Below are 24,986 nucleotides of genomic sequence, written 5' to 3' on the forward strand. Positions count from 1 at the left end.
GTTTTCGCCTTCGTTCTCATTTTTTAATCCTCTACAATATTAAACTAGATCCACCCATGGATATTTTCATGAATGTTGGGTTGAATATTCGCACGTTTAAAACGTTCGTTTCTTCTAACTTATCCCCAAAACCACATTACGGTCTAAAATATACATATTATTATATAAATATTTCCTATACTTTTAAGACTTTTGAGTCATGTTTTTATTGAATATTATTTTTAATTGGTTTATATGTGTGTTTTAAGAGACAATGAGCTAAAGTGAAGTATTTTAACCAATCTTGATGTCCGAATAATATTTGAATCGATTATATATATTGCAATTGCTATTATTATTGTTATTATAAATATATTATGTTTGTTCTAATTTTAGTAACAAGATCTTTTGTTTTAAATTCTAATCTACATTTATAATAAAGTAAAATAATTGTGGACAAATGTCACTTTGAGAATAGTTTCTAGCCAAAATTTCCCGCTCAAACTTTTCGTCTATTTTTAATGAGAACATATTTATGACAGTGGAATCAAAACATATCAATCAATTTTTTAATCAAATAACTAATTAAAAATATGCAAATATTTATGTCAATATATTCAAAATATTTATATATTTAATGAAATAAGATCTGTATTTTTTATTAAATCAATTTAAATACAGTTTTGAGTGTAAGAGATGAATGTTGTAAAAATTCAATAAATGATATTATAAGTTTAAGATAATAAAGACAAGAATAAATTATGAATGATGAATACAAAATTTATTCTAACGTATTCATTCAATCTCCATGATCCATGGGGTTGTCATCAATCTTTTTTGAAACTGTAATACAAAAAATATTTTATTCATGCTAATTTTTATTAATAGGGGTGTTCTTCGGGTTTGTTTTTCGGGTTTTCCAGGTCTGTTCTTCAGGTTTCAAAGTTTTAAATCTTTACCCAAAACTCGACCTAAATCTCTCATTGGTAAATTCGAGTTCAGGTTTTTCAGGTTGGGTTAATCAGGTTTCGAGTATCCTAGAAAACAAAAATTATTTTAAACACTGCGATGTTAAAATTGAAAACACATATTCTTCTTTGCTCATAACGCAAATGACCAAATAATAAAGCAATATAACTTGATAAAAAAATTCAAAAGAAGAGTAAAACAAACTCCAACCATAATCGTCTTCAGTCAATTGTGTTTTGGTTGTTCAATTACGATTACCATTAGTCATAAACGTAAATTATAAATTAATAATAAGCATTCGTTATATAATAGGTGGAATGACAATAGTCGATTAAGGCCAGATTTTGATAACTTTAGTGGCTAAGGCTTAGCCTATTATACCTAAAAATATTTTTAGCTTAAAATTTAAGTTTATTCGGGTTTTTAGGGTTGAGTGAAACCCATAAATCAGACCCAAGAAACAACCTAAATTACTTCGGTTGGGGTAGTCTTTTCTCGGGTTCGAGTTGGTTTGGGTTCGGTTACAGGTTTTCTCGGGCTGGGTTTCGGGTAAAACTGAGAACCCTAATTTTATATATGATGCTATTTTTTATGTCATTAATAATGAAATATTTTATCATTATTATTAGAATTCACTATGTCATTAAAAAAATATTGCAACTTATAAAATCACCATATGCATCTTTTTTGTTTTCATGATTATGAAGAAATTATGTAAGAATACACCACGTATTAATATGAATTGACCATTAGAAAATATAATTTCAACTTATAAAACCATTTAATTTGATAAATATAGGTTAAAAAAACAATTAGTCGTTTAATGTGTATATTTTAATTGTATTTCTTTTAAGCATCCCGTGAATTACACGGGTTCTAAAGCTAGTTAGATAATATATTAAAATAATGTGGTTTTCTTTGTTCCAGTTATGCATCAACATAATTTTATGGATTGTGAACTTAAGGCTTATACAAGAACTAGTATTTAGTACCCCCACGTTGCGCAGGTATGTGATAACGATAAAAATTCAGGTATGTGACAAACAGTAAAAATTCATGTAATCTGAGAACCTTGATCATTTTCACCTCATGAAACCAAATTTGAGAAAGCTTCGTGTTGTCCGTGAAACCAACTTTAAAACAAATTTTGTGAAGAAGATAGTGAGAGACGTACTTCACTGATCAACTATCCCACAATTGCCATAAGAAACACATAGCAAAAGAAACATATGCAAGATACAACTATTAACACTCACTGTAATAACATGATAAGCCATGAATAACATATAACCGGATTGAACTACATTTGTAACATTTTTCACTTTTAAAATGTGTTCTTAAGTTAAATGGAAGGGTCAGATCATTCATGGCTGCGGTTATTGTTGCTTGCTTCGAAGCACCAAATTTTGCCACGCCAAGAATCCGTCATCATCATCGCACCAAAAGGTGTAGCATAATCGTCCAAGCATTCCACGAAACACCTCATGTGCAATGAACCTAGGCTCAACAAACCATTACAGCCTTTCTAAAACCCAAACGGACAGAATGCATTTTATCAAACACCCTATGTGCACCGCATCTAAGGTCATAGTAGATGCAAGGCACCGCACATTGTAGGCCCGTCATCGCCATAGACAGCTAGAGCCGCCGGTAACGGCAGGGCAACACCTAGCTACAGCACTACAGACAGGCCGTCATTTCATCAAACACCTCATGTGCACCACATCTAACGTCACAATAAAGGCAAGACACTGCACTTTATAGGTCCGCACCACCATGGGCGGCCGGAGCCGCCGGCAATGGCGGAGCAACACCTCATTTTCCCTTGTTTCTCTCTAAAAAAACTAAAGAAATACATGCAAAGAACTTAGGTACAAAACCATCACGGTTTGAAATCAATTGCAAACAAAGAACTCAGGTACAAAACCATCACAGTTCAAAATCAATTGCAAACATATTCACCCAAAAGGGATATCATCAACGACCGGCCTCCAAACTGTGTGCTGCCAGTGATGGAAACCGACGCTCATGGTGAGGCAACGTGAGTCGCCGGAGGCCGGCGACGGTAAAAAATCTCAGAGAGAGAGAGAGAATGAAAGGTGAAATGAAAGAGATATGTTGCATATCTCATTGATATAATAAGGTGGGGTAAGAAGACAGTTCATCGATATAAGTGGTGGGGTGTGAACAGGACACGTGGATTAAATAATACGTGTGTTTCACTCATGCATGATGTTTAGAAGTACCATTATGAAAGCATATGGTATAATTTATTAAGCTTCAAATGCAATGAATAGTAAAAGTGTGAGTTAGATAAAAGTTCAAAAATAATATATATAATAATACTTGTGAAAATTTAATAAGGGCTACAAAAGCAAAGTAACGACCGCCAAATCTTGTAGCATAAACTTGGGCCAATTGTCATAATTAGAAGTGGGCCATCACCATAAAAGAAGATATAATGGGCTTTACATCGCCAAAGAAAAGTTAGGAAACTTCAAATAAAAGGGGAATCGGTCCCTGTTCAAAATTATTGGGAGAACCTTACGGCAGTCAGAGGGGGTCGCGCAAAAGGAGAAAACGAAAAAGAAAGAAGAAAAAAAGAGAAAGGAAGCATTGGTTCAAGTAGAGAGGGTTCGGGTTCAACACCTACTCATCCGAACATCATTAATATTCGGTTTGAATTTATTGTTTTCGTCATGAACTCATTATTTGAACCTATTTATTTTCTTTTGTTCTTGAGTATGGTTGTTGGCTAAACCCATAAACCACCTATGTTTATGATGAACTTTTGTTGAAAAAAAAATATAAACAAATAAATAAAATAAAAACTACTTAGACTCCTATGACTCAAATACAAAGACAAAATAGCACGTATATAACAAGCAAGTCTAATCAAAGTTAATGAACGCAATCGCCAAGAGTCCCCAGCAACGGCGTCAAAAACTTGATGTCCTAAAAGTAGTTATACAATTTATTAATAAAAATACACTAATTTAGACACTAAGTAATAATTCTAGACTCTTAACTTAACTAAAACTACTAACCGGCAAGTGAACCGGTCGACTCTAGTGCAGCTAAGTAAGTTCGGATATCGAACCCATAAGACTCTTTAAATTACGTAAACAAGCTAAATTAGACTTGATTACAAACATGACTATTTATTTATTATTATTGGGGATATTACTAAAAACTAATATTAAATTAATCACTAAGACTTAAAGACGACTTAAACCTAGACTTAATTCAAATGATAACAAGCAACCACCTAGGCTAGAATCCCTCATGTATCAATTATCAAATAGTTGAAAAATGCTTTTTTATGGAACCAGGATCATAAAATAGTCACTTAAAGAAAACCCGAACAGGACCCCTGACCCTTCTCAAGAAAACACCTATGGATTTCTATTAAGTTCTTAAAAACACCAGTTTAATTAAACTCGCTTACGATCGCTAATTATTTTATGATAAGTACCTCTATAAGAAATCCTACCTTACAGCGCGGAAATCAAATACAGTTTAATAAATTCATTCAACATTAATAGACAAAGTTGAAAAATCAAACCTAGAAGAACTCCTTATGAATAACTAAATCTAGCAATCTTAATCAACCAAGACCTATCAAATAACCTATCACCTTACAATTTTTTAGGTTAGCAGCATACTTAGATCTACTTGATTAATTATTATTCAAACAATATCTTATTAAAGAAAAGTTTAGATTACATCGAAACAGAAGGCAAGCAGGCAACAAGCTGCGCCGCTATCCCTTTATGAATCGACCATAAACTAATTATTATTGTTCCTATTGTTTTATTGCAAATCAACCATAAAATAATAAAAAACACACAGTAGATGACCTAACAAAATCCTATTATATGAAATAATCACCAAGGAAACTGTGAAACAATAAAATTTACCAAACAAACCTAAGCACACATATGCATCGAATGAAAAACAAGAACCTCTTACTTATCATAAACCATAACAAAAGCAAAGTCCAAAATAAAATCCAATATCAACAAAAGTTCATCATAAACTAGGTGGTTTAGGGGTTTAGCCAACAACCATACAAAAGAACAAACCAAATAAATAAGGTTCAAAACCGAATTCATAAATAAAACAATAAAATCAAACCGAATAATAATGATGTTTGGCTGAGTATGTGTTAAACCCAAATGCTCTATACTCGAACCAATGGTTTTCTCTCCTCTCCTTCTCTCCTTATGTTTGCCTCCTTCCAATAATTGTGTCAAACTCCTATTTTATAACCAAGCCCCTATCGTAAATTCTTATTTAATTTCCTGGGCTTAACCTTCGTCTTTATGGGCCTACGAAAACAAATGTGTGTATGTAAATAATCAAGAATTCAAGATAGTTTCCATAACATATTGATTTAAATCATACGATTGATTTATGATTTAGTTTACACTTATCGTTTTTTTCTCGTAACTCCAAAAGCTCTTTTAATAAGGAATAGTAAATTTGCATTACACATATGTAAACGTGAGTCGTCATCATCATCATCATCATTCCTTTGTTTGTTACAAGTTTAATATAAATGTTGTATATTAACTCATTATCTCCATAAATCTTAAAACCCACATATGAACCAATTAAGAATAATATTCAATAAAAACCTGGCTCAAAAGTATTTAAAAGTGTAGGAAATATTAAGATAATAATAGGTATATTTTAGAACATATAAGATATTTTCGCGAATGTTGGGTTGAATATTCGCACGTTTAAAACGTTCGTTTCTTCTAACTTATCCCCAAAATTTCTTTATTCGGTCTGACTTCTCGCGTGCTTTCCTTTATATATATATATATATATATATATATATATATATATATATATTACCTTTATTCTTAGAACAAAATAATATTTTTAACTTACAGTCTTAATTTATCACTTAACCCGGTCTAAACATGACTTAATCTCGATTATGAAATATAATAACACTTTTTATTTTATCGGGTGTCACAGTATGTATTTATGTACATATGTATGTATGTGTGAGAATAAGCCGTAACTCGTTTAAAATAGAACTCACTCAGCATAGTTGACTTTTAGTATGCATGCAGGCAAATAGAATGGGGCAACTAGCTTGAGGAGCACACCTAGCGTTGAAGAATTAAGACGGCATTGGAAGAAGGAAGATTCCGATTATGTTTTGAATTTAAGACAAGTTCTAATATTTGTCTGAAAGAGATTTGACCATTTTGTAATAATGAATGGATGAAGTTCTATTATTTCCCAAAAGATTTTAATTAACTCTGATTTTATAACTGTGTTTATGAGTAAATCCAACACCAAAGTGGGGCACCTGGGTCCGGGGCCTTACAGCTTGAAACTAAAAGCTTTAATTATCGATTTTTCCTCGAAAGTAGAAGATGTGGTACGTCAAAGAGGTGCTGCAGTCGTAGGAAGTCATTTGGCCAAATGATTGAACCGTCAGGAGTTAAACACGAGGATGTACTTGAGATGGTTCTTTGATGGAAAAGACCGTCTGGTTCGCTGGAAAAGATGATAGGAATGGGGTTGTCGGTAGGGCAGTGCTGTGTTGTTGTTGTTCTTATTATTATTATGAAGTAAATAATAAAAGAAATTATTATTATATAAATAATAGATGAAAATAAATAAGGTAAAAAGAAAAATTTACCATGAGTTAATGATTAAAATTAACGGAGTTAGCTATTGGACGTCATTGATAAGAAATAAGAAAGCTCAATGGTTCAAATGCACAAAAGAACTTTTTGGATGAAAGTCACATTTTATGCGACGAATTTGACACTTTACTCTTTGATTATTTATTAGAATAAGAGTTTTTATGTTTACGACTTTTATCCTTTTGAATTAGCTAAACGACGGAACGAGTCCTTTACGAAATGACTTTCATTCTTTAAACTTGTTTTTCAGTTTTTTGGTCTTGAAGGGCTATTTCTGTTAACATAATAAAAACTGTAACTTAAGTGAAAAAATGAGAAGGAGCATTCTTGCAATTTAATAAAAGAAATATATTGTTTGTTTGGGACTGAGAAACGAACCCTAGACATAGAATAAGATAAGCAATCCATAGATCGATCGATTGATTGATTGATTGATAGATACTCGTGTTCTGTGCCGTTGGAGGGACGGCAAGCATCATCCCGTCAAGGTCATTGAACGCCGCACTCATCCGATGAGGACGACTACGAGTACTATGTTCACTATACTGAATGTAAGATTACTATTATTATTCTATGTACGATGATTTAGGGCTTTCTGGCTTACCGATTGAACTTGGTCAATTGTTTAATACTTAATACCCAACTATTTCCTTTTTCTCTCATTTGGATTTTATTTTATCTCTTTTGTTATTATCATTATTGAGATGTAGTATGTATGCTGTTAATGTTTTGCAGCACTAGTGGTGTATTGCATGCCATGTCTTTTTCTGTTGTTGTACCTTTGGATACATCATTTGTTTCTTTTTGATGGCCAGTCAATAGGAGGCTTGATGAATGGGTTAGACTTGAACAACTTGACCTTGATTCTGTAGAAAATGATGTAGATGAAAAGGTCGAAGACAAGGTATTGATAATATCTGGTGTACTTTGTTATTCTTAATGCTATTATTTAGTATCTGATTTACTTCTCTTGGCTTATTGATGTGTTTTAGGTAACAGGTTTGAAAATGACACGTCATCAGAAACGCAAGATTGACGAAACTCATGTTGAGGTTTGTTTTTGTGTTACCATGCTATTTCTCGCCTCTGAAGTTATGGGAATTTTGTGTTTTTTTAAGTTGATTGGGCTTTATAGGGGCACGAAGAGCTTGATGCTGCGAGCTTACGTGAACATGAAGAGTTCACAAAAGTTAAAAATATTGCAACGATAGAACTTGGAAGGTATGAGATAGAGACGTGGTACTTTTCTCCCTTTCCACCAGAATACAACGACTGCCTCAATCTCTACTTTTGTGAGTTTTGTCTCACTTTTATGAAACGCAAGCAACAGCTTCAAAGACATATGGTACTCTCTTTCTTTTCATTTGTCAAGTTAGATTATAAATTGTTGTTTTTGTGACAAGAAAGAGCATTAAATAGCGACCGATCAACTTATGATGTCATTGTTTGAATGTTTGTTTTCTCTTGTTGAAGAAAAATGTGACCTCAAGCATCCTCCTGGTGATGAGATATATCGTAGCGGTACCTTGTCAATGTTTGAGGTATGTTTTTAACACTATGTTACCACTCGGTATGTATACAACATTGACTAGGACTGGCAAGCGGGTCGGGCCAGAACAGGCCACAGGTCAGAGCGGGTTAGGGTCGGAGCGGGTCAAATAGAAAACGGGTTGTTTTGGTACAGGTTGAACAGGTCCGGGTCTGAATGGGTTAGAACGGGTTTTGGGTCGAAATGGTTTGGTTTTTTTTCCTCATTATTAAAAACATGATTTCATCATTAATATTACTATTCAAAGGCTTAAACCTTGCTCGTCAAATCTATACATTTGGCAATATTATTCTCACAAGCACAGAAGACGCAACAACTTTATGGTGTACCGACGTCATAATACTACAAAGTACGATTAAAAAAATCATATGTAACAGTAACAAATTTCACATTGTGCGCTTGGACGGACAGGTTGACGGGAAAAAGAACAAGGTGTATGGGCAAAATCTTTGTTATCTGGCAAAACTGTTTCTTGATCACAAGACCCTCTACTATGACGTTGACTTGTTTTTATTTTATGTGCTCTGTGAGTGTGATGATCGCGGCTGCTACATGGTTGGCTATTTCTCCAAGGTAATTAAATCCTTTATTCTGTCAAGCGTTCCTGTTCCTCGTTGGATAATACTGAATCCTGATAATATAATATTGCAGGAGAAGCATTCAGAGGAGTCATATAATCTCGCTTGCATTCTAACCCTTCCTCCCTATCAGCGGAAAGGCTATGGAAAATTCCTAATTGCATTTTGTCAGATCTCCTCTTTCTATATTATATTTGTTACTGTAATGCTTTTTAACAAAAATTGGAAACTTACTTGATAAATTTGTATACTTGTCTGAACACTTGATAAGTATCTTTCTGTCATTTTAGCGAACCGAGCCGAGTCTGTGCCCATTTAGGATCGGGCTCGGCTTGTTTAAAAACTGTATTTCTAAATCTCAAGCTCGAGCTTGGCTCAGGCTCAACTCGTTTATTATAATTATTTTATTTATACATTTATAATTATTTACATATATATTTATCATTATAATTTTCGTATATTACTATAATATATTATATGTATTATTTGATTGTTGTCATATGTTTATACATAATAATAGTTATTATATAAATTTATTAAAAAATAAAAATTATATAAATAAAAAGCTCGTTTAGGGTCGCGAGCCGGCTTGAGCTCAACATGTGAGCTCAGGCTCGTTTATTAAATGAGCATTAATAAAAGCTCGAGCTCAAACTTTTAAGCTTGGCTCGATTCGAGATTTTAGCGAGCCGATTTCGACTAGCTCACAAGCAGCTCAACTCCTATCTTTTAACAGACAAGTTTATCCTAGTATTCTCAGTTGCCATGTAGATATGTAATCTGTGGATATGAACATAAGAACTATTCAAATGTGCTAACAAGTCACAGTGGTGTTTACCGAATGTTTAAAGTTCAGTTAATTTTTTAGGCCACTTTGCATTATCATGTTTTGTACTTTGATGTATGATAATTGTATGTATGACCAGTGTCATAAATATCTTTTTAAAATCCTAATTCTTTGGTATGGCTTGATTGGTCATTGACACGCAATTTGCAATTTGCAAACTATTTAAATTTATACGGTTTAGCTCACCGGTTATGGTTTGAGAAACCTTGATTAACGCTTTGGTACATTTTCTGTTTTCATTTAATGCAAACTAATGATTCTGTTTTATTAAACTGTTTTTGGCGGGCCCGACTGACTCAACCAACCCGGCTGGTTTTTTAAAGTTTTTCACAACAAAGTGAAGTTTTCTAAATTTTGACATATATATATGAATATAAATTTTGGTTTTATGTTTAATTTTTGACATATATCTGAATATATTTTGGTTTTATGTTAAACTTTTGGCATGCAAATGATGCAGCTTATGAACTTTCAAAGAAAGAAGGCAAAGTTGGGACACCTGAAAGACCTCTTTCTGACCTGGGATTGCTTGGCTACAGAGGATATTGGACTCGCGTTCTTTTAGACATTTTGAAAAAGCACAAAGGCAACATATCTATAAAGGTCAAACTGTTTTACAACTTTTCATTTATTATTATTTTTACTCCTTTAAGCCTTAAGAGATTGACTGCATTGGTGTTGCCAACGTGCAGGAGCTTAGTGACATGACGGCCATCAGGGCAGAAGATATATTGGCAACTTTACAGGCACTGGAACTGATACAATACAGAAAAGGGCAGCATGTGATTTGTGCAGATCCGAAGGTGTTGGATCGTCATCTAAAAGCTGCGGGTCGTGGGGGTCTTGAGGTCGATGTTAGCAAATTGATCTGGACTCCTTACAAAGAACAGGGTTAACTAATCGCAGTTGTGAGTTTAGGTTGCTTTGTATAAACCAGACAGATTTCGCTTTGATGCTTGCTTAAACTAAGTAGATGAGAATCGATGTTATTGTGTCTTCTGATGTTCTATTGTTAAAACATATGTACACAGTACACTAAAATAGATTTTATAACACTGTTAAAATGGGTCTCTGTTCTGAACAGAAAGTTACAAAACAGGCAATATATAAGAAGTTTTAATTCCCGTCTCTAATGCAATGGAACCGACTGCATTTCGTTAATAAAACCAAATGTTTATCCATTCACAAAGAAATGCATGATGAATAATAATAAATGCTTTGTTTTGTTTGCTTTTCTATCATTTTTGTTTACATCTTTTATATATTTTTATATGTGTAGGTTAGCTACCCGTGTAGAATACGGGTTAAAATAAATTTATCTAAATAATAACACAATGTGAAATATAAAAAATATGTTAAACATATATAACAATATAAGAATATAATATATGATTGAATAAATTACACATTACATAATATAGAGAAAATAAATATACAATGTGAAATATAAAAAATAAGTAATATAATATATTTATATAAAACAAAATAATATATTTATGTTTGTATTAATTTTTTAAATCAGAATATAATTATTAAAAAGAGAAAATAATAGGTTAAAAAGAAAAAAAGAATAAAATATAAAACTATTAAAAAGAAAAGGAAATATATATTAAATATGAGAGAGAAATAAGAAAATTTTGTAAGGATCATTTATGCGTGATGACATGTGACATTAAGACACTCATGTATAACACATTTGAATATGGTGGTGTTTATTTTTTAAGATAAAACTGTCTGCAATCTAAAAATATAATGTTGTTTGTTTTATAAAGTGGATATCGTTTGCATAAACTGATCCGTCCTCACCCATGCCCACCATTTCTTCCCCGATGAACCTCCACCGCCACCACCTTCACAGACCACTGCCATTACAACCACTACACACCACCACCCCCATGACCTATTCCACCACAACCCCGGCCCATTCCTACACATCGGCTTTCGTCGGAAAAACCTTCATCATTTTTTTCTCCGGCACCATCTTCGTCACCGGGCACCACGAGCACCAACAAATCCGTCACTGAGCACCTCGAGCACCACCATCACTATCGTAGACCACCAGCATTACCGCCACTACACACCACCAACCCATTACCTTTGCCACCACAACCCCTACCCATTCCCTACACATCGACTTTCGCTGGAAAACCCTCATCATTTTTATCATTGGCACAATCTTCGTCACCGAGCACTATGAGCATCACTAAATCTGTCACGGAGCACCACCAAATCCATCACTGAGCACCACCTCCTGCGCCTTCTTTATGTGGTTTAGGGTTTATGGGTTTGAGATTATGATTATTGATTGAAATTTGAAATGTGTATTGGAATTTTAGGATGTGGTGATTTGTACCAGGGGTGTGAAGTGGAAAGAAGATGGGTGAAGAAGTTAGATGTAAGCTTATTTTTTAAGACTATTAAAACATATTTCAGATCTTTTTTTTATATAAAAACAAACAGTCTTCAGAAATTTATGTTTGCGCGCCCGTAAGCATACGCCTCTTGTAGACCTTTTAATCAAAAACAAACATAACCTAAATAAATTTATTTAAATAAGACAAAATAGTAAAAGACTATAAACAATTATATTAAGAAACATATGCCTCTTGCAGACCTTTTAATCAGAAGTTTATGTTTGAACGTTTTTTCAATGGACATCCTTTAGCGACGGAAATGACAGAAAACATACGTGATGTTTCAAATCCCTTTCACGTTAAGTCCTTTAGCATTAATCCCGTTAACTTTTCTCATTAAATCCGATCATGTGCAAGACATATGAGGGTAGTTTTGTAATTTTTGCACCTATTTATTTATTTATTTATTAATTAAAACTAAAAGAAATATATATATATATATATATATATATATATGCCATTCTCTCTCTCTCTCTCTTCAAGGAACCACTACCCTCGTATTTTTCGGGTTAAGTCTTTTCTCGGGTTCGGAATTTTCGGGTTGGGTTAGTTCAGGTTCGGGTACGGGTTTTTTCGGGCTGGGTTTCGGGTAAAAGTGGCAGCCCTAAATCTTATAATGCATTTTTATGTTATTTGGGACATGTTTGGGATTGAGTTTGAAGAATACTTATTGGCTTATTGGTTTTTCAAAAAGCCATTTTGAAAAGTTAGGATTTGGGATTTTGAAAAACTGCTTTTTAACCCTTTAAAAAAGCCAAAACATAAAAGATTTTGTGATTGCCATACACATTTTAATTTATTGGCTTGTTGAAAACACCAATAAGCCAACAAGTATTTTTCAAACTCAATCCCAAACATGCTCTTGTTCTTCTACATTTCACATGACCTAATCAAACAAAAAAATCCTCCCAAAAACCTAACACCCTCACACACACACACCTACACACAACAAAAAAAAATGAATAAATAGAAATTAAAAAAAAAACTAACAGCCAAACTCGATAACCCAACCCTAATACTGTGTACTTGAGTCTCAATAATGGAGAGAAAGGAAAAGAAACAAAAGAGTTGGTGTGCTCCTTAGATTCTTTTAGGATAAAAAGGAAAAGAAAAATAAAAACGATGTGTTTCTAAGTTTTATTAAAAGAAAAAAAAAAGAAACAGAGAGAAATAAAGAAGAAAGTGAGGGAAAAATTTTCTTTTCAAAATAGAAAGAATTGGAAAGAAATAAAAAGGAAGAGAGAAAGGAGCTTTCATTTCCTTTATCTCGTTACACTCTAAATTTAAAATAAACCCTCTAAAGTTAACAGACATTTACTGGGGTTTTTTTCCTTATCAATGACAACTGAGGAAACATTTTATTTATTTTAGTTTTTTGATTTATATCATGAGTTATGATATTTTTTCGAGGAGTTTATATTTCAATAATCATTATGTATCAAATAACGACTAGATTTCTGGCTCTATTGTGTCTTTATAGTCTAAAACGAATATTAATCCATATATTTTAGATAATTGAATAAAGCATAAATAAATCTAATATAATCTACCTATTCTAATAAAGTAAAATAACTGGGACACATGTCACTTGAAGATTCATTCCTGGCCAAAATTTCCCGCTCGAAATATTTCTTATTTTTAATGAAAACCTATTTATGTCAATATAATCAAAACATATCAATCTATCATTTAATTCAATAATTAATTACCTAAATTATAGAGATTAAAGATATACGGGTATTTATGTCAGTATAATATAAATATCTATATTTTTAATAAAATCATATCTATCTTTTTTGTTAAATCAATTTATACACACTTTTCAGTGTAGAAGATGAATGTGATAGAAATTAATGTACGATATTTATAGATCTAAGAAGATAAAAACAAGAAAAAATTACGAATGAATAACAATTTTATTCTCACTTGTTCATTAAACCTCCATGGATCTATGGAGTTCTCATCGTCTCTTTCAAATCAGTAATACAAAAGCGTGTTTTAGTCATGCTAATTTTATATATGATGTTCTCTTTTAATGTCATTTAGAATTAAACATCTTATCATCTTTTGTTATAATTCACTATTCCATTAAAAATAATAAATACAACTTATAATCAATAGGTGCATCTTTTTCATGATTCTGAATTTAATAAATTGCGTGACAATGCACCACGTATTCATATGAATATTCCATTAGAAAATATAATTTGAACTTATTAAACTATTTAATTTGATAAAATATATGATTTTTTTTAATATAATTATTTAATATTTATAGTTTATCTGTATTTCTTTTGAGATTCCCGTTCATCACACATGTTCTAAAGCTAGTTATATTAATAAAAGAAAATAATGAGTATGATCTAACAATCTCACATTTATTTTTGGATTAATCTCTCGTTTTATTCATCATACCTATCCATGGGTTATGAGACAAAATCATTTTAACATATGAGTTATAATTTCCTTTATAATTCACTAATCTCTCATCTCATTCATCATGTCCATCCATGGGTCATGAGTCAAAATAATTTTTAACAAAATAGGTTATAATTTTTTTTTTCAAATTTATAAATTTAAGATTTGACTTATTATTATTTATACTATATATATATATATATATATATATATATATATATTTTTTTTTCAAAAAACAAACTTTACTTATTTTTATTATTTGACGGATCTGCGTGTTCAAAGGCTAGTTAAGAATAAAAACCTAAAATAAATAAATAAGTATTTAGTATAAAAATAGGTTAAAGATAAGAGCATTCTCATCCCACCCACTATCTTCAAACCAAAAATTACACTAAAACTCACTTTATTTTCTCTCTCAATTTCAATTAAATAATACTTTTTATACCTTTCATCGTTACATTTTCTCTTTCTTTTACTCACAACCACTTTCAAAATATATTAAAAAATTATAGGGGATGAACAGTAACTTTTCAAATATACAGAAAAATCACTACTTTTTCTAAAATATAAAAACTCTTCACTCACAACACCCTAAATCACTCTCTAAATTATAAAAACACCACTCACATATTATAATGGGTTGGATGAGAATGCTCTAAGAGCATTCTCATTCAGTTCCCTATCCCTATATATCATATAATTACACTAAAAAACATTACATTTATCTCTTCTGTTCAAAAGTAAAATGCACTAATTTTGACGTTATTTTACTAATCTCGTGAAAATAACGTTAAAAGTGATGGAAGGTTAATCAGGCATCATGTGGTGACGTTGATAGCCGAAAGACAAGGTACATGCGCATATAATGTATATATGTGTGAACCCTCGGGTGGGCAAAAGTGAAATTGCACTATTTTGACGTTATTTTACTAATCTCGTGAAAATAACGTTAAAAGTGACGGAAGGTTAATCAGGCATCATGTGGTGGCGTTGATAACCGAAAGACAAGGTACATGCACCAATTTATCAGTGTGCCGATGGTTGAGTGTTATGTCCAAGGCTTGATGCAAAACTACTTTCGAGCCGGGGGTCTCACTGGAAGCAGCCTCTCTATTCCTACGGGGTAGAGGTAAACGGGGTAGAGGTAAGGTTGTCTACGTCTTACCCTCCTCAGACCCTACCATAGCCTGCTATTGTTGGGATATATACTGAGTATGATGATGATGATACCTTTTTGGTTGGGAATGGTTTGGTTAAAGAAGGGTGAAAATGTGAAGAGCGAAAGACCTGACCGGAAGAGGGAACGCCCAACCCCCAAACCGGCGATGTCGACGACGGCTGATCCGGAAACCACCAGCTCTTACTCTTTAGAGAAATTCAAATTATACGAGACTCGTGCCCGGTACTACCTCATCGGCAGCGATCGTAAGAAGCAATTCTTCCGAGTCCTCAAAATCGACCGGATGGAGGCCTCCGATCTGAACATCAGCGAGGATCCGGTGGTGTACCCTCCCCAGGAGGTGAAGAGCCTGCTCAACCGCATTTCCGAAGGCAATCGAGCCACCGGTGGCTGCGGCTTCGTCACCAAGGTCCGTGGCATCGTCGGCTGCATTCGCTTCTTGGAGGCTTATTACTTGATACTCGTCACCAAGAGTAAGCAGATTGGCTCTATCTGTGGTCATGCCGTTTATTGCATTGAAGACAGTCACATGATTACCATTCCTCATATCTCTGTGCAATCGGATATTGCTCATTCCAAAACCGAGCAAAGGTATAGGAAGTTATTATCCAGTGTGGATTTGACTAAAGATTTCTACTATAGTTACACGTATCCTATCATGCGAAGCTTGCAAAAAAATGTTTTATCCAATGGTAATGAAGGAATGCCTTATGATGACATATTCGTGTGGAATGCTTTTCTAACACAACCAATTCGATCAAGATGCCGTAACACCATTTGGACGATTGCTCTCGTGCATGGAAATTTTAAACAGGTTTCTCACTTCTACACTTGCTTGTAGGGTTTCATTTTCTTCTGTTATGCGAAATTATTAATAATTCCTTTTCTTATAATTTTAATGCTACATACCCGAATAGAGGTTTTTAGGAGATAACCAAGTTTTTAAATCACATTGACATTTTTAACAAGAATACTGGCATATCCAATGGAAAAATAATTATCATTAATACATTATCAGGTAGAGGGTTTTGTCTTTTGATGTGATCAAATCCTAACACATTTAGGATTGAACAAAATATATTTCTTAGCATGAATCATCTGGTTCATTAAGAGTGTTCAAAGGTAAAAGTAGACTTATAGGTGTTATTTATTTAAAAAAGTCTCTTCACTATTGTTATATTTATAATTACAGGTAAGACTATCGGTTTTTGGAAGAGACTTTAGTATTGCACTCTTGTCTAAGAGATCACGTCACTTTGCTGGGACACGGTATGCTCTTCATGATGTTGGAATTACTTTAAGCTCATATTGTCTTCACATTTTGCTTTCACATAAGTTGCTATTTTGGATAAAAGTATATCTATGTTGTTAATGCGGAAAAATAGCAGGTATCGGTCAAGGACCGATATTTGAAATATCAGTTATCGCGGCGGGATAGCAGTACCTTTAATATCATGCGAAATCAAAAGTCAAAACCCAAAAGTATCAGTATTTTTAATTTGAAACATGATCTAATCGTAAGCCATGAAATCTTCCTTCGAGTCCACATCAACCAAGCCATCCAATTGTTCTTCAGATGCGATAGGGTTTAGGGTTAAATTTAATGGATATGGGCCCTGGGCCAAAAAAATTAACAGGTATGGACTTGGGGTAGTAAAACTGGTCATATATGGGCCAAAAACTTTTGAACCGATAAACTAGGCGATAAGACCGATATACGGGTAGTAAAATATCGGTAAATATCGCCGATATTAGCGGAACCAATATTTTCGACCAATATTTTGTTGGATGTCCGATAACCGCTATAGCACCGAAATTTATAGCATATTTATAAGATGAAATCCTTTGTCACGTATTCTTATTAGCTGTGTATTGGTTTCACAGTTACCTGAAAAGGGGAGTAAATGATAGGGGTAGGGTTGCAAATGATGTTGAGACGGAGCAAATTGTTCTTGATGAAGAAGCTGGATCATTCAAAGGGAAAATGAGTTCTGTTGTACAAATGAGGGGCTCAATTCCTCTCTTTTGGTCACAAGAAGCTTCACGGTTAAGTCCAAAGCCTGATATCATATGTAACAACAATCACCTTTATTCACATTATTATTATTATTATCATTATTATTATTACTACTACTATTATTATTATTCTTATTATTATTATTTGTTCTTGTTATCTTTGATGATTGTCTGATCCTGGTTGTAGTGCAAAGATATGATCCCACATATGAGGCAACCAAGCTTCATTTTGAAGATCTGGAAAAGAGATATGGCAATCCTCTTATTGTGCTTAATCTCATCAAGGTTTGTTTTTAGGCCTGTAAACGAACCGAACAAACATGAACAAGGGTATGTTCGTGTTCGTTCATTTAACTTTAAACGAACACGAACACTTAATCGAACAAATATTTGGTGTTCATGTTCGTTTTTTTTTAAAAAATGAGCATGTTCATGTTCGTGTTCGTTTATTTAAAATCTATACTAATAGTTCAAGGACATAAATGAACATAATTGAACAAAGATTAACAAACATGATTGAACACATATGAACATACCCAAACGAACACAAACAAATATAAATGAACACAAAGAAACATAAACGAACATATATGAACAAAGATAAACGAACATGAATAAACGAACGTATGCAAACGTTCACAGACATAAAAGAACGAATGAAACATGTGTTCATGTTCGATCATTTAATTAAGCGAACAGAAACTCTTTGTTCATGTTTGTTCGTTTATTAAATAAACGAACTTCCCCTGAACGGGTTCACTGAATGTTCGGTTTGCTTACAGGCCTATTTTTTCTCATATTAAATAGAAATTATTAGCAATTAATGTAATGTAATGGTTATTAATGCAGACCGTGGAGAAAAGGCCAAGAGAAATGATGTTACGGCGTGAGTTTGCGAATGCAGTGGGGTATCTAAACCAGATACTTCCAGAAGAAAGTCAGCTTAGGTTTATCCACTGGGATTTTCACAAGTTTGCAAAGAGGTAGTTTTATGTTGTCAAAAACAAATGATGAGCTGGCATTGACTTTGTGTTTTGTTTGTGATCTGTTGAAGCAAGTCGGCAAACATCTTGGGTGTTTTAGCTGGTGTTGCTGGTGAAGCATTGGATTTGACAGGCTTCTATTATAGTGGAAAGCCAGCTGTTGTTAAAAAGAAATCTATACCACTCAGTAGGACAAGTACTGCCAGGTATACTGCTCAATTCTTTTTTAAATCAGTACATTTCATTCTTGATTTTTTAACTCAAGTCACTTATTGCTGTAGTTATTACCATATTTTGAGAAATCCAGTGCTTTATATGTAAAATAGTTTAGTAGTAATCTTTTCTAAAGATATTACTCATTAAAAACTTCCTATATTGTATTTCTTGTATTTGTTATTTAAATTATATTATTTTTAAGCTTCTATATTATGCACTTTTTCCAAGATTATTTAGCATTCTATACACAACCAGCATTGCCTTCCTAATTCTGAGTATCATAACTGATTTCTATCAATAAATCATTCCTTGACTAACTTGCAATTATTAAGGATAATTGACTAACAAAAAACATATCGTGAATAACTTGTTTGCATGTTGACGATGTAAGATTCCCATAAAGTCTGTGTTTGTGGCTTTAATTGTCGCAGGGATTCTTCTCTTAAAGATCTGAGAAGTAGTTCAGGGGATCTGACTAATAATAACACGATGACGAAACAAGAGAGAGAGAGTGAAAAGAACACCATTAAGAAATACAATAACACCAACAATGGTCCACAGTTCCAAAGTGGAGTGTTAAGAACAAACTGCATCGATTGTCTAGACCGCACAAACGTTGCACAATATGCATACGGTTTGGCCGCCCTAGGCCGCCAACTCCATGCCATGGGATTAACAGATGATCCAAAACTGGATCAGGATAGTAGTATTGCTGCTGCTCTTATGGATATGTATTTAAGCATGGGTGATGCTCTTGCACACCAGTATGGTGGTTCTGCTGCTCACAACACTGTATGTCTAATTAATTAATATAATAACCTACTTAAGACCGTATGAGGGTGCTTAATTCAAGACCATAAATTGGTACAGGTATTCACAGAGAGGCAAGGAAAGTGGAAAGCTACAACACAATCTAGAGAGTTTTTGAAATCGATCAAACGCTACTACAGTAATGCTTATACAGATGGTGAAAAACAAGATGCTATTAATTTGTAATCTTCTGCGTTGCCTCATTTTTCTTTGCATTGGATTGAAAATTCGCGATGCACTCCAATGTGTTTTGATTCGAAAAACTGATGCATCATGCTTACGCGTCACTTATGCGAGGCGTTAGCTATTGAAAGAACACTTACAATTATTATTTATAGATAATATTTGTTAACTTTTAAACACTAAAAACAAATTTAAATAAAGCTATATACCACAAAAGATTTTTATGTATAAGTGTATAACCAGCATTCTACGTGTAAAAGTAGTCTGCATAGGGTAGAAGTAATCTATGCATAAACTCACTTTAATGCAGAAATGTGCGCATCATGCGATTTAGAGCGCACCGTCTTCGCATCAGGGATTCGCAGGGCATCATTCATTATGTGCATTTTAAAACCAAGCTTGTTGCTTATTTCATAATTCGATTTATACTCAATCTGTTTGTTTTTTTGAGCAGATTTTTGGGGTACTTCCAGCCACAGGATGGAAAACCAGCACTTTGGGAACTTGACTCTGATTATTATCTTCATGTATCTGGGATAGGTGATGACCTAGTTCCGGAGGGCTAGTAAGTTTCAATATCACTGAATGGTTAATATTAGGATTGAAATGTTTGTTATATTAGATTAACTGCACACATGATACAACAAACTAACTGTGAGTTTTACATTTTGGGCATCAGTTCGCTGAGTGATGCTGAACCGGTAGGCACAGGGGGGCGTCCTCTGACACCTGTTGCAGCATGCAAAGAGGACTTTTCAAAGATTAAATTGACATCATTTTCCAAACTGATAGAAAAAACGTGTGGTTCTATAAAGAATGTAAGGCTTTGTAGTGAACTAGGTCACAAGCCTGGAAATTCTGGAATGGCGCCTGATGCAGTGTAAGTATACTCTGTTGGACACACACACACACACACACACACACATACATAGGGTTAGGATAAAATAAAAACCCACTTGAGTTGAGAAAACTCTAGAAACCCATTCTCAACCACATGTTTTTAATTAAAGTTTGAATCTTGTGGTCCACAATTAAATGTTAAAAAAATGTAAAAGTAAAGTTACATTTTCTCTCTCCTGAAAAATATGTTTAAAAGTTAAAAAAAAAATATGAAACCAAAATTTTTTTCTCTCTCGATGTTTTGTATTAAATGTAACAACATATATTACATATGTAAAAAAACAACGATGTTACATAGGGTTTTCACGGGTTTTCTCAACTCAAATGGGTTTTCATTCTATATATTGCCTACATACATATATACATACTAGTAGGACTCCCGCGCGATGCAGCGGGATCAAAAAACGACAACACGTGTTATGCGGCAGGATCCGAAATAACTTGCTATATAAAAATGTGATTATAAGGACAACATATACATCCAATTACATATAAAATCTTTGGCATCGTATGAACTATGCATTTTAGTAATTACAAATTTAGATGATTTGCATCTCCAACTAATGGTCATACAACACCATGTTAGGAACAAAGGCCTTCATAACCCAACACACCATGTTGTCACCACTTGTACAATATAAAGAGAATCCAAGGCTTTTAATGAGGGGATAAGAGATTCTATATGCAAACACCGTGTAAAACATCATAAGTATATAGAATCTTTTTGGTCATATTAACTCTTCTTGAAATCTACAAGTTGGCCTGTGTTTATTAGCCATCAAATTCAGGGGACTACATAAAAGTTGGTAGTTTATTAAATCAAGAATCAATACTAATTTCGCTAAAACTTACCCTTTTTTTTTGTTCAATGCACACTCATTATAACACTTGCGCTAAAAAAATACAATAGATAAAAATAAATTAGTTTATCTAAAACAAATACAAGTTCAAATACAATAAGTCAACATTGGCCAGAAAAGTCAAAATAGTCCAACAAAAAGAATTGGCCCCAAAAAAGGCAAAATTACCAGCAGAACTTTTATTTCCATATTTCCAAAATACCCAAAATACGCCAGAGTGTATACTTCTTTTAGTTTCTCATTAAAAATCCCATTCACCTCCCATCCTCCCAAAGACTCAAGACAAAACGAAAGATTTTTTATAATTGAGGTTTTCCCACCAATAAAACAACAAAAGACCTGTATGACTTTTATAATTTTGCTCAACTCTCATGTGGTTTGATTTTTTTTTTAATTTCTAAAACCACTATTCTCAGTCCAACCCTATAATGCTTGGCTGATTGCTGATTTTGCATAAATTTGACTAATTTTCGTCTTTTTGATATGGGTATTGCAGATTTTTTTAAAATAAATTAGCAATCTTGCAACAATAATTTGTACTACCAACGTTATGAAGTACTACCGCTATTTTCAAAAAAGGTATAACTACGAACGTTATGAAGTACTACAAGTTCTATGAAGTGGGCCCATCAAAACAGGGTATTAGGGATGCAAATTGGTCTCTTTTGAGCTCAAAACCAGAAATTCTGTTTCTGAGTTTTTTGAAAACGTTGGGTTTAGGTGGGATCAGGTTGTGTTTCGGTCATCATCTGGGCTCAGAATTTTTGAGTCGTTAAAAACATATTGAACTAAAATAATAAACTTGGGCATAGAAAGCTTCAACCACAACAAGATTATGTATTAAGAAAAAGTAGACTAAACTAAACAATATAACAAAGCAGAAAAGAAAAGGGAAAAACCAGCAAGAGCGGGAATCCGTGACGCGTTAGATTATTTTATAGAAATGAGCTGAACTGGCCTCATTTTGTATCTAACAGTGAACAGGTCAAGTAGTTTAATCTAATATCTTTATGGTATTTGCCAATTCGCCAAATAATGAAGTGAACTGAAACATACCTGATTGATAGCTTGTTTAAGTTCGAACTTGAGCCCAAGCTCGCCCTGGTCCGGCTCAATTACCCACACAAACGTGTCTGCAGTTATTAATTAAACATACTAACACAAAAGATGTTAAGAGCAAGACAGACAGGGGCAATAGATATGCAAAAAGATTTATTGTTCATACTGCATTCTAGTTTGTTATCATAAATTATTAAAAAAACAAGATGCATATGAAAAAATGATTGTTATTATTCCATATGGTCCATGATATATTTCAACTGTTACCTCTTACTTGAAGTTCAGATCATAGGTCTTGTATTAAAAATTCAGATGCAGCAACATTCATGCCAATAACAACCTATAGAAATAACACAATAAGAACATTATTGTAGCAAAAAGTTGAAGCTTTTAAAAGATAGGTTTCAAGCAATTACCTTGTTTGTGTATCCAGCTTTAACCCAAGGCCGTCTTTCTTTACCTAAAGTTCAAAAAGACAGCCCACTCTTAAAAGACTAACAAAAGATAAACGGGTTGGGGTGTGCAAATAAACTGAAAACAAAACTATATCCATATTTGTAGAAAACTAAACTGAATAGTAAATTCATTTTTCGGTTCCAAAAATCTTGCTTATTCGGAAAACCGAACTGAATCAATCAAATAAACCGAATAAGAACTGATATAGCATTTTTAATCGAATGACTGAGCCGAACAAACCATATTTGAAATTCTGAAAGCATATTCAAATTGACCTCAATATTGTCATCAAACACATCTAAGGAGAAACGGGAACCTAATTTTAAATATCCTTTCACACAAAAACTACTTTCATATGTTATTTGCAAGTAAAACTCAAGCTATGATGCAAAATTCATTTCAAAACGTAGCAAAAACATACAATTTATGAACATTTATCTAGAGCAGGCCTGCGATTGATAACTCCTATGCTATCAAACCTCTATAAAAAAGTAACAGATGAAGACCTGAAAGCTGACAGGTGAACCTTTTCCGTCAACCCCATCCATCGGATTTTATCAATTTCAAAACATAGGCAAAACGAGCAGGTTTAGGCTCTCGCGAAGCCTTTTATCGCCACCGACAAACACAATGGCGAATCTCAATCTTCAGAATAGACATCTGACGGACGAATCGAATCGTCGCAGCTGTCACTTGTACACGCAAATCAACCGTAGCATCACCGGCGAGAGCCAATGCTACACTGATGAAAGTCGCCAGAGAGCGTCCATCACCATCAGCGTGCTCGGATCTGGGATGATTAGATCATCTTCGCTTAGGGTTTCTTGAGAGAGAGAGAGAGAGAGAGTATGCGAGGGTGATTTGGATTTCAAAATTTGAATCCTGTTTGTATGGATACGTACAGAATACTTATACTTATTGGAGTGGGTTTTGATTTTATGCTTTGGGATGCTGTACATTATGCCATTTTAATATTATATATATATATGTTTAGTGTGGTGACATAACTGAAATTTGCAGTGAAATACAACTGAGAAGCCCAAACTGGCTTTTTGGGCATAAGAAAATTGAAGAAAGTAGTTCTACAGTGAAAGTGGCATCCGATGAACTGGCCATGAGAGGGCGTGACGATGAGAAGAAATTTGATGACTTATGTGACCCCAATTGGATTTCTTCGGCTAATGACACTAATCAAGAGGATGTATTTCGAAGGTATTTCTCTTTCAATCTTTTGCATACAACATTTCTGATTTATCTTCTCTCCTATAGTGGACCTATTTGTATTTTAGATATCTTTAATCAAACAAATCATGTGGCGTGTTTGCTGTATGCAATTGTTGTAGATATCTTGCAATGACTTCAATAGATGAAGCGAGTGGATGGTACGGTGGTACACTGCTTGCTGAGCAAGATGAAACAAGTGAGGTTTATAGACACTATGCTCAGTTCTGTCAGGTAAAACATGATGTGTTTTATACCCTATGCATGCACGTAAGACGCTAATTAGTTATCGGATTTTTTTGCTTTTGCAACGAGCAGAGCCCTGCGATGGAACCATTCCAAAACGACAGCGAGAAAGAGAAGCATTATGAGGAGGTTCTTCATTCGGTGACAGTGATAGATGATGTGGAAAGTGAGATGGAAGCAGCAGTGATGGAATACGAGGTAATCGGGTCGGATCTTGGGATCTGCCCCAAGGCCTTCAATGCTTTGGCCATTGACCCAACCCACTTGACCAGGTGGATGATTGGTGAACACAGGCTTACCAAGGTCTAATATTTGGATTTGGATTATGTATGTACATGATGGATTTGTGTCGACTTTCATTGACCACATTTAGTAAGTAAGTTTCTAAGAATAAAATATGATAGTTTTGGATGGCTGATATGCTTTCAAC

The 24,986-nt window shown here is 33.7% G+C and overlaps 2 protein-coding genes across 2 annotated transcripts; both read left to right on the forward strand.

Moving 5' to 3' along the window:
* The first annotated feature begins 7,193 nt into the window (after positions 1–7,193).
* Positions 7,194–10,490, forward strand: LOC143552624 (histone acetyltransferase of the MYST family 1-like). Its single transcript, XM_077042794.1, has 8 exons — positions 7,194–7,236; positions 7,436–7,524; positions 7,613–7,672; positions 7,756–7,965; positions 8,581–8,742; positions 8,821–8,914; positions 10,055–10,197; positions 10,287–10,490. Exons 1-8 carry the CDS (start codon positions 7,194–7,196, stop codon positions 10,488–10,490), a joined length of 1,005 nt encoding a protein of 334 aa, XP_076898909.1.
* Positions 10,491–15,751: 5,261 nt separating this feature from the next.
* On the forward strand, positions 15,752–24,879 carry LOC143552633 (phosphatidylinositol-3-phosphatase SAC1-like). Its single transcript, XM_077042802.1, has 13 exons — positions 15,752–16,420; positions 16,799–16,875; positions 17,491–17,678; positions 17,810–17,907; positions 18,472–18,605; positions 18,677–18,811; positions 19,253–19,613; positions 19,692–19,813; positions 20,269–20,379; positions 20,494–20,694; positions 24,110–24,301; positions 24,433–24,544; positions 24,629–24,879. Exons 1-13 carry the CDS (start codon positions 15,752–15,754, stop codon positions 24,863–24,865), a joined length of 2,637 nt encoding a protein of 878 aa, XP_076898917.1. The 3' UTR covers positions 24,866–24,879.
* The last annotated feature ends 107 nt before the right edge of the window (positions 24,880–24,986 follow it).

Source organism: Bidens hawaiensis, unplaced genomic scaffold (assembly GCF_021521415.1).
Source record: "Bidens hawaiensis isolate Kalapana, Puna unplaced genomic scaffold, B.hawaiensis_p1.1 tig00016959_1, whole genome shotgun sequence".
Lineage (NCBI taxonomy): Eukaryota > Viridiplantae > Streptophyta > Magnoliopsida > Asterales > Asteraceae > Bidens > Bidens hawaiensis.

Coding starts and splice junctions, on each gene's coding strand:
- LOC143552624 (XM_077042794.1), top strand. CDS start 7,194: ATGTACGATGATTTAGGGCTTTCTGGCTTACCGATTGAACTTG. Junction 7,673..7,755: donor TTGACGAAACTCATGTTGAG/GTTTGTTTTTGT, acceptor TGGGCTTTATAG/GGGCACGAAGAGCTTGATGC. Junction 10,198..10,286: donor AAGGCAACATATCTATAAAG/GTCAAACTGTTT, acceptor GCCAACGTGCAG/GAGCTTAGTGACATGACGGC.
- LOC143552633 (XM_077042802.1), top strand. CDS start 15,752: ATGTCGACGACGGCTGATCCGGAAACCACCAGCTCTTACTCTTTAGAG. Junction 19,614..19,691: donor GTTCTGCTGCTCACAACACT/GTATGTCTAATT, acceptor AAATTGGTACAG/GTATTCACAGAGAGGCAAGG. Junction 19,814..20,268: donor AAACAAGATGCTATTAATTT/GTAATCTTCTGC, acceptor TTTTTTGAGCAG/ATTTTTGGGGTACTTCCAGC.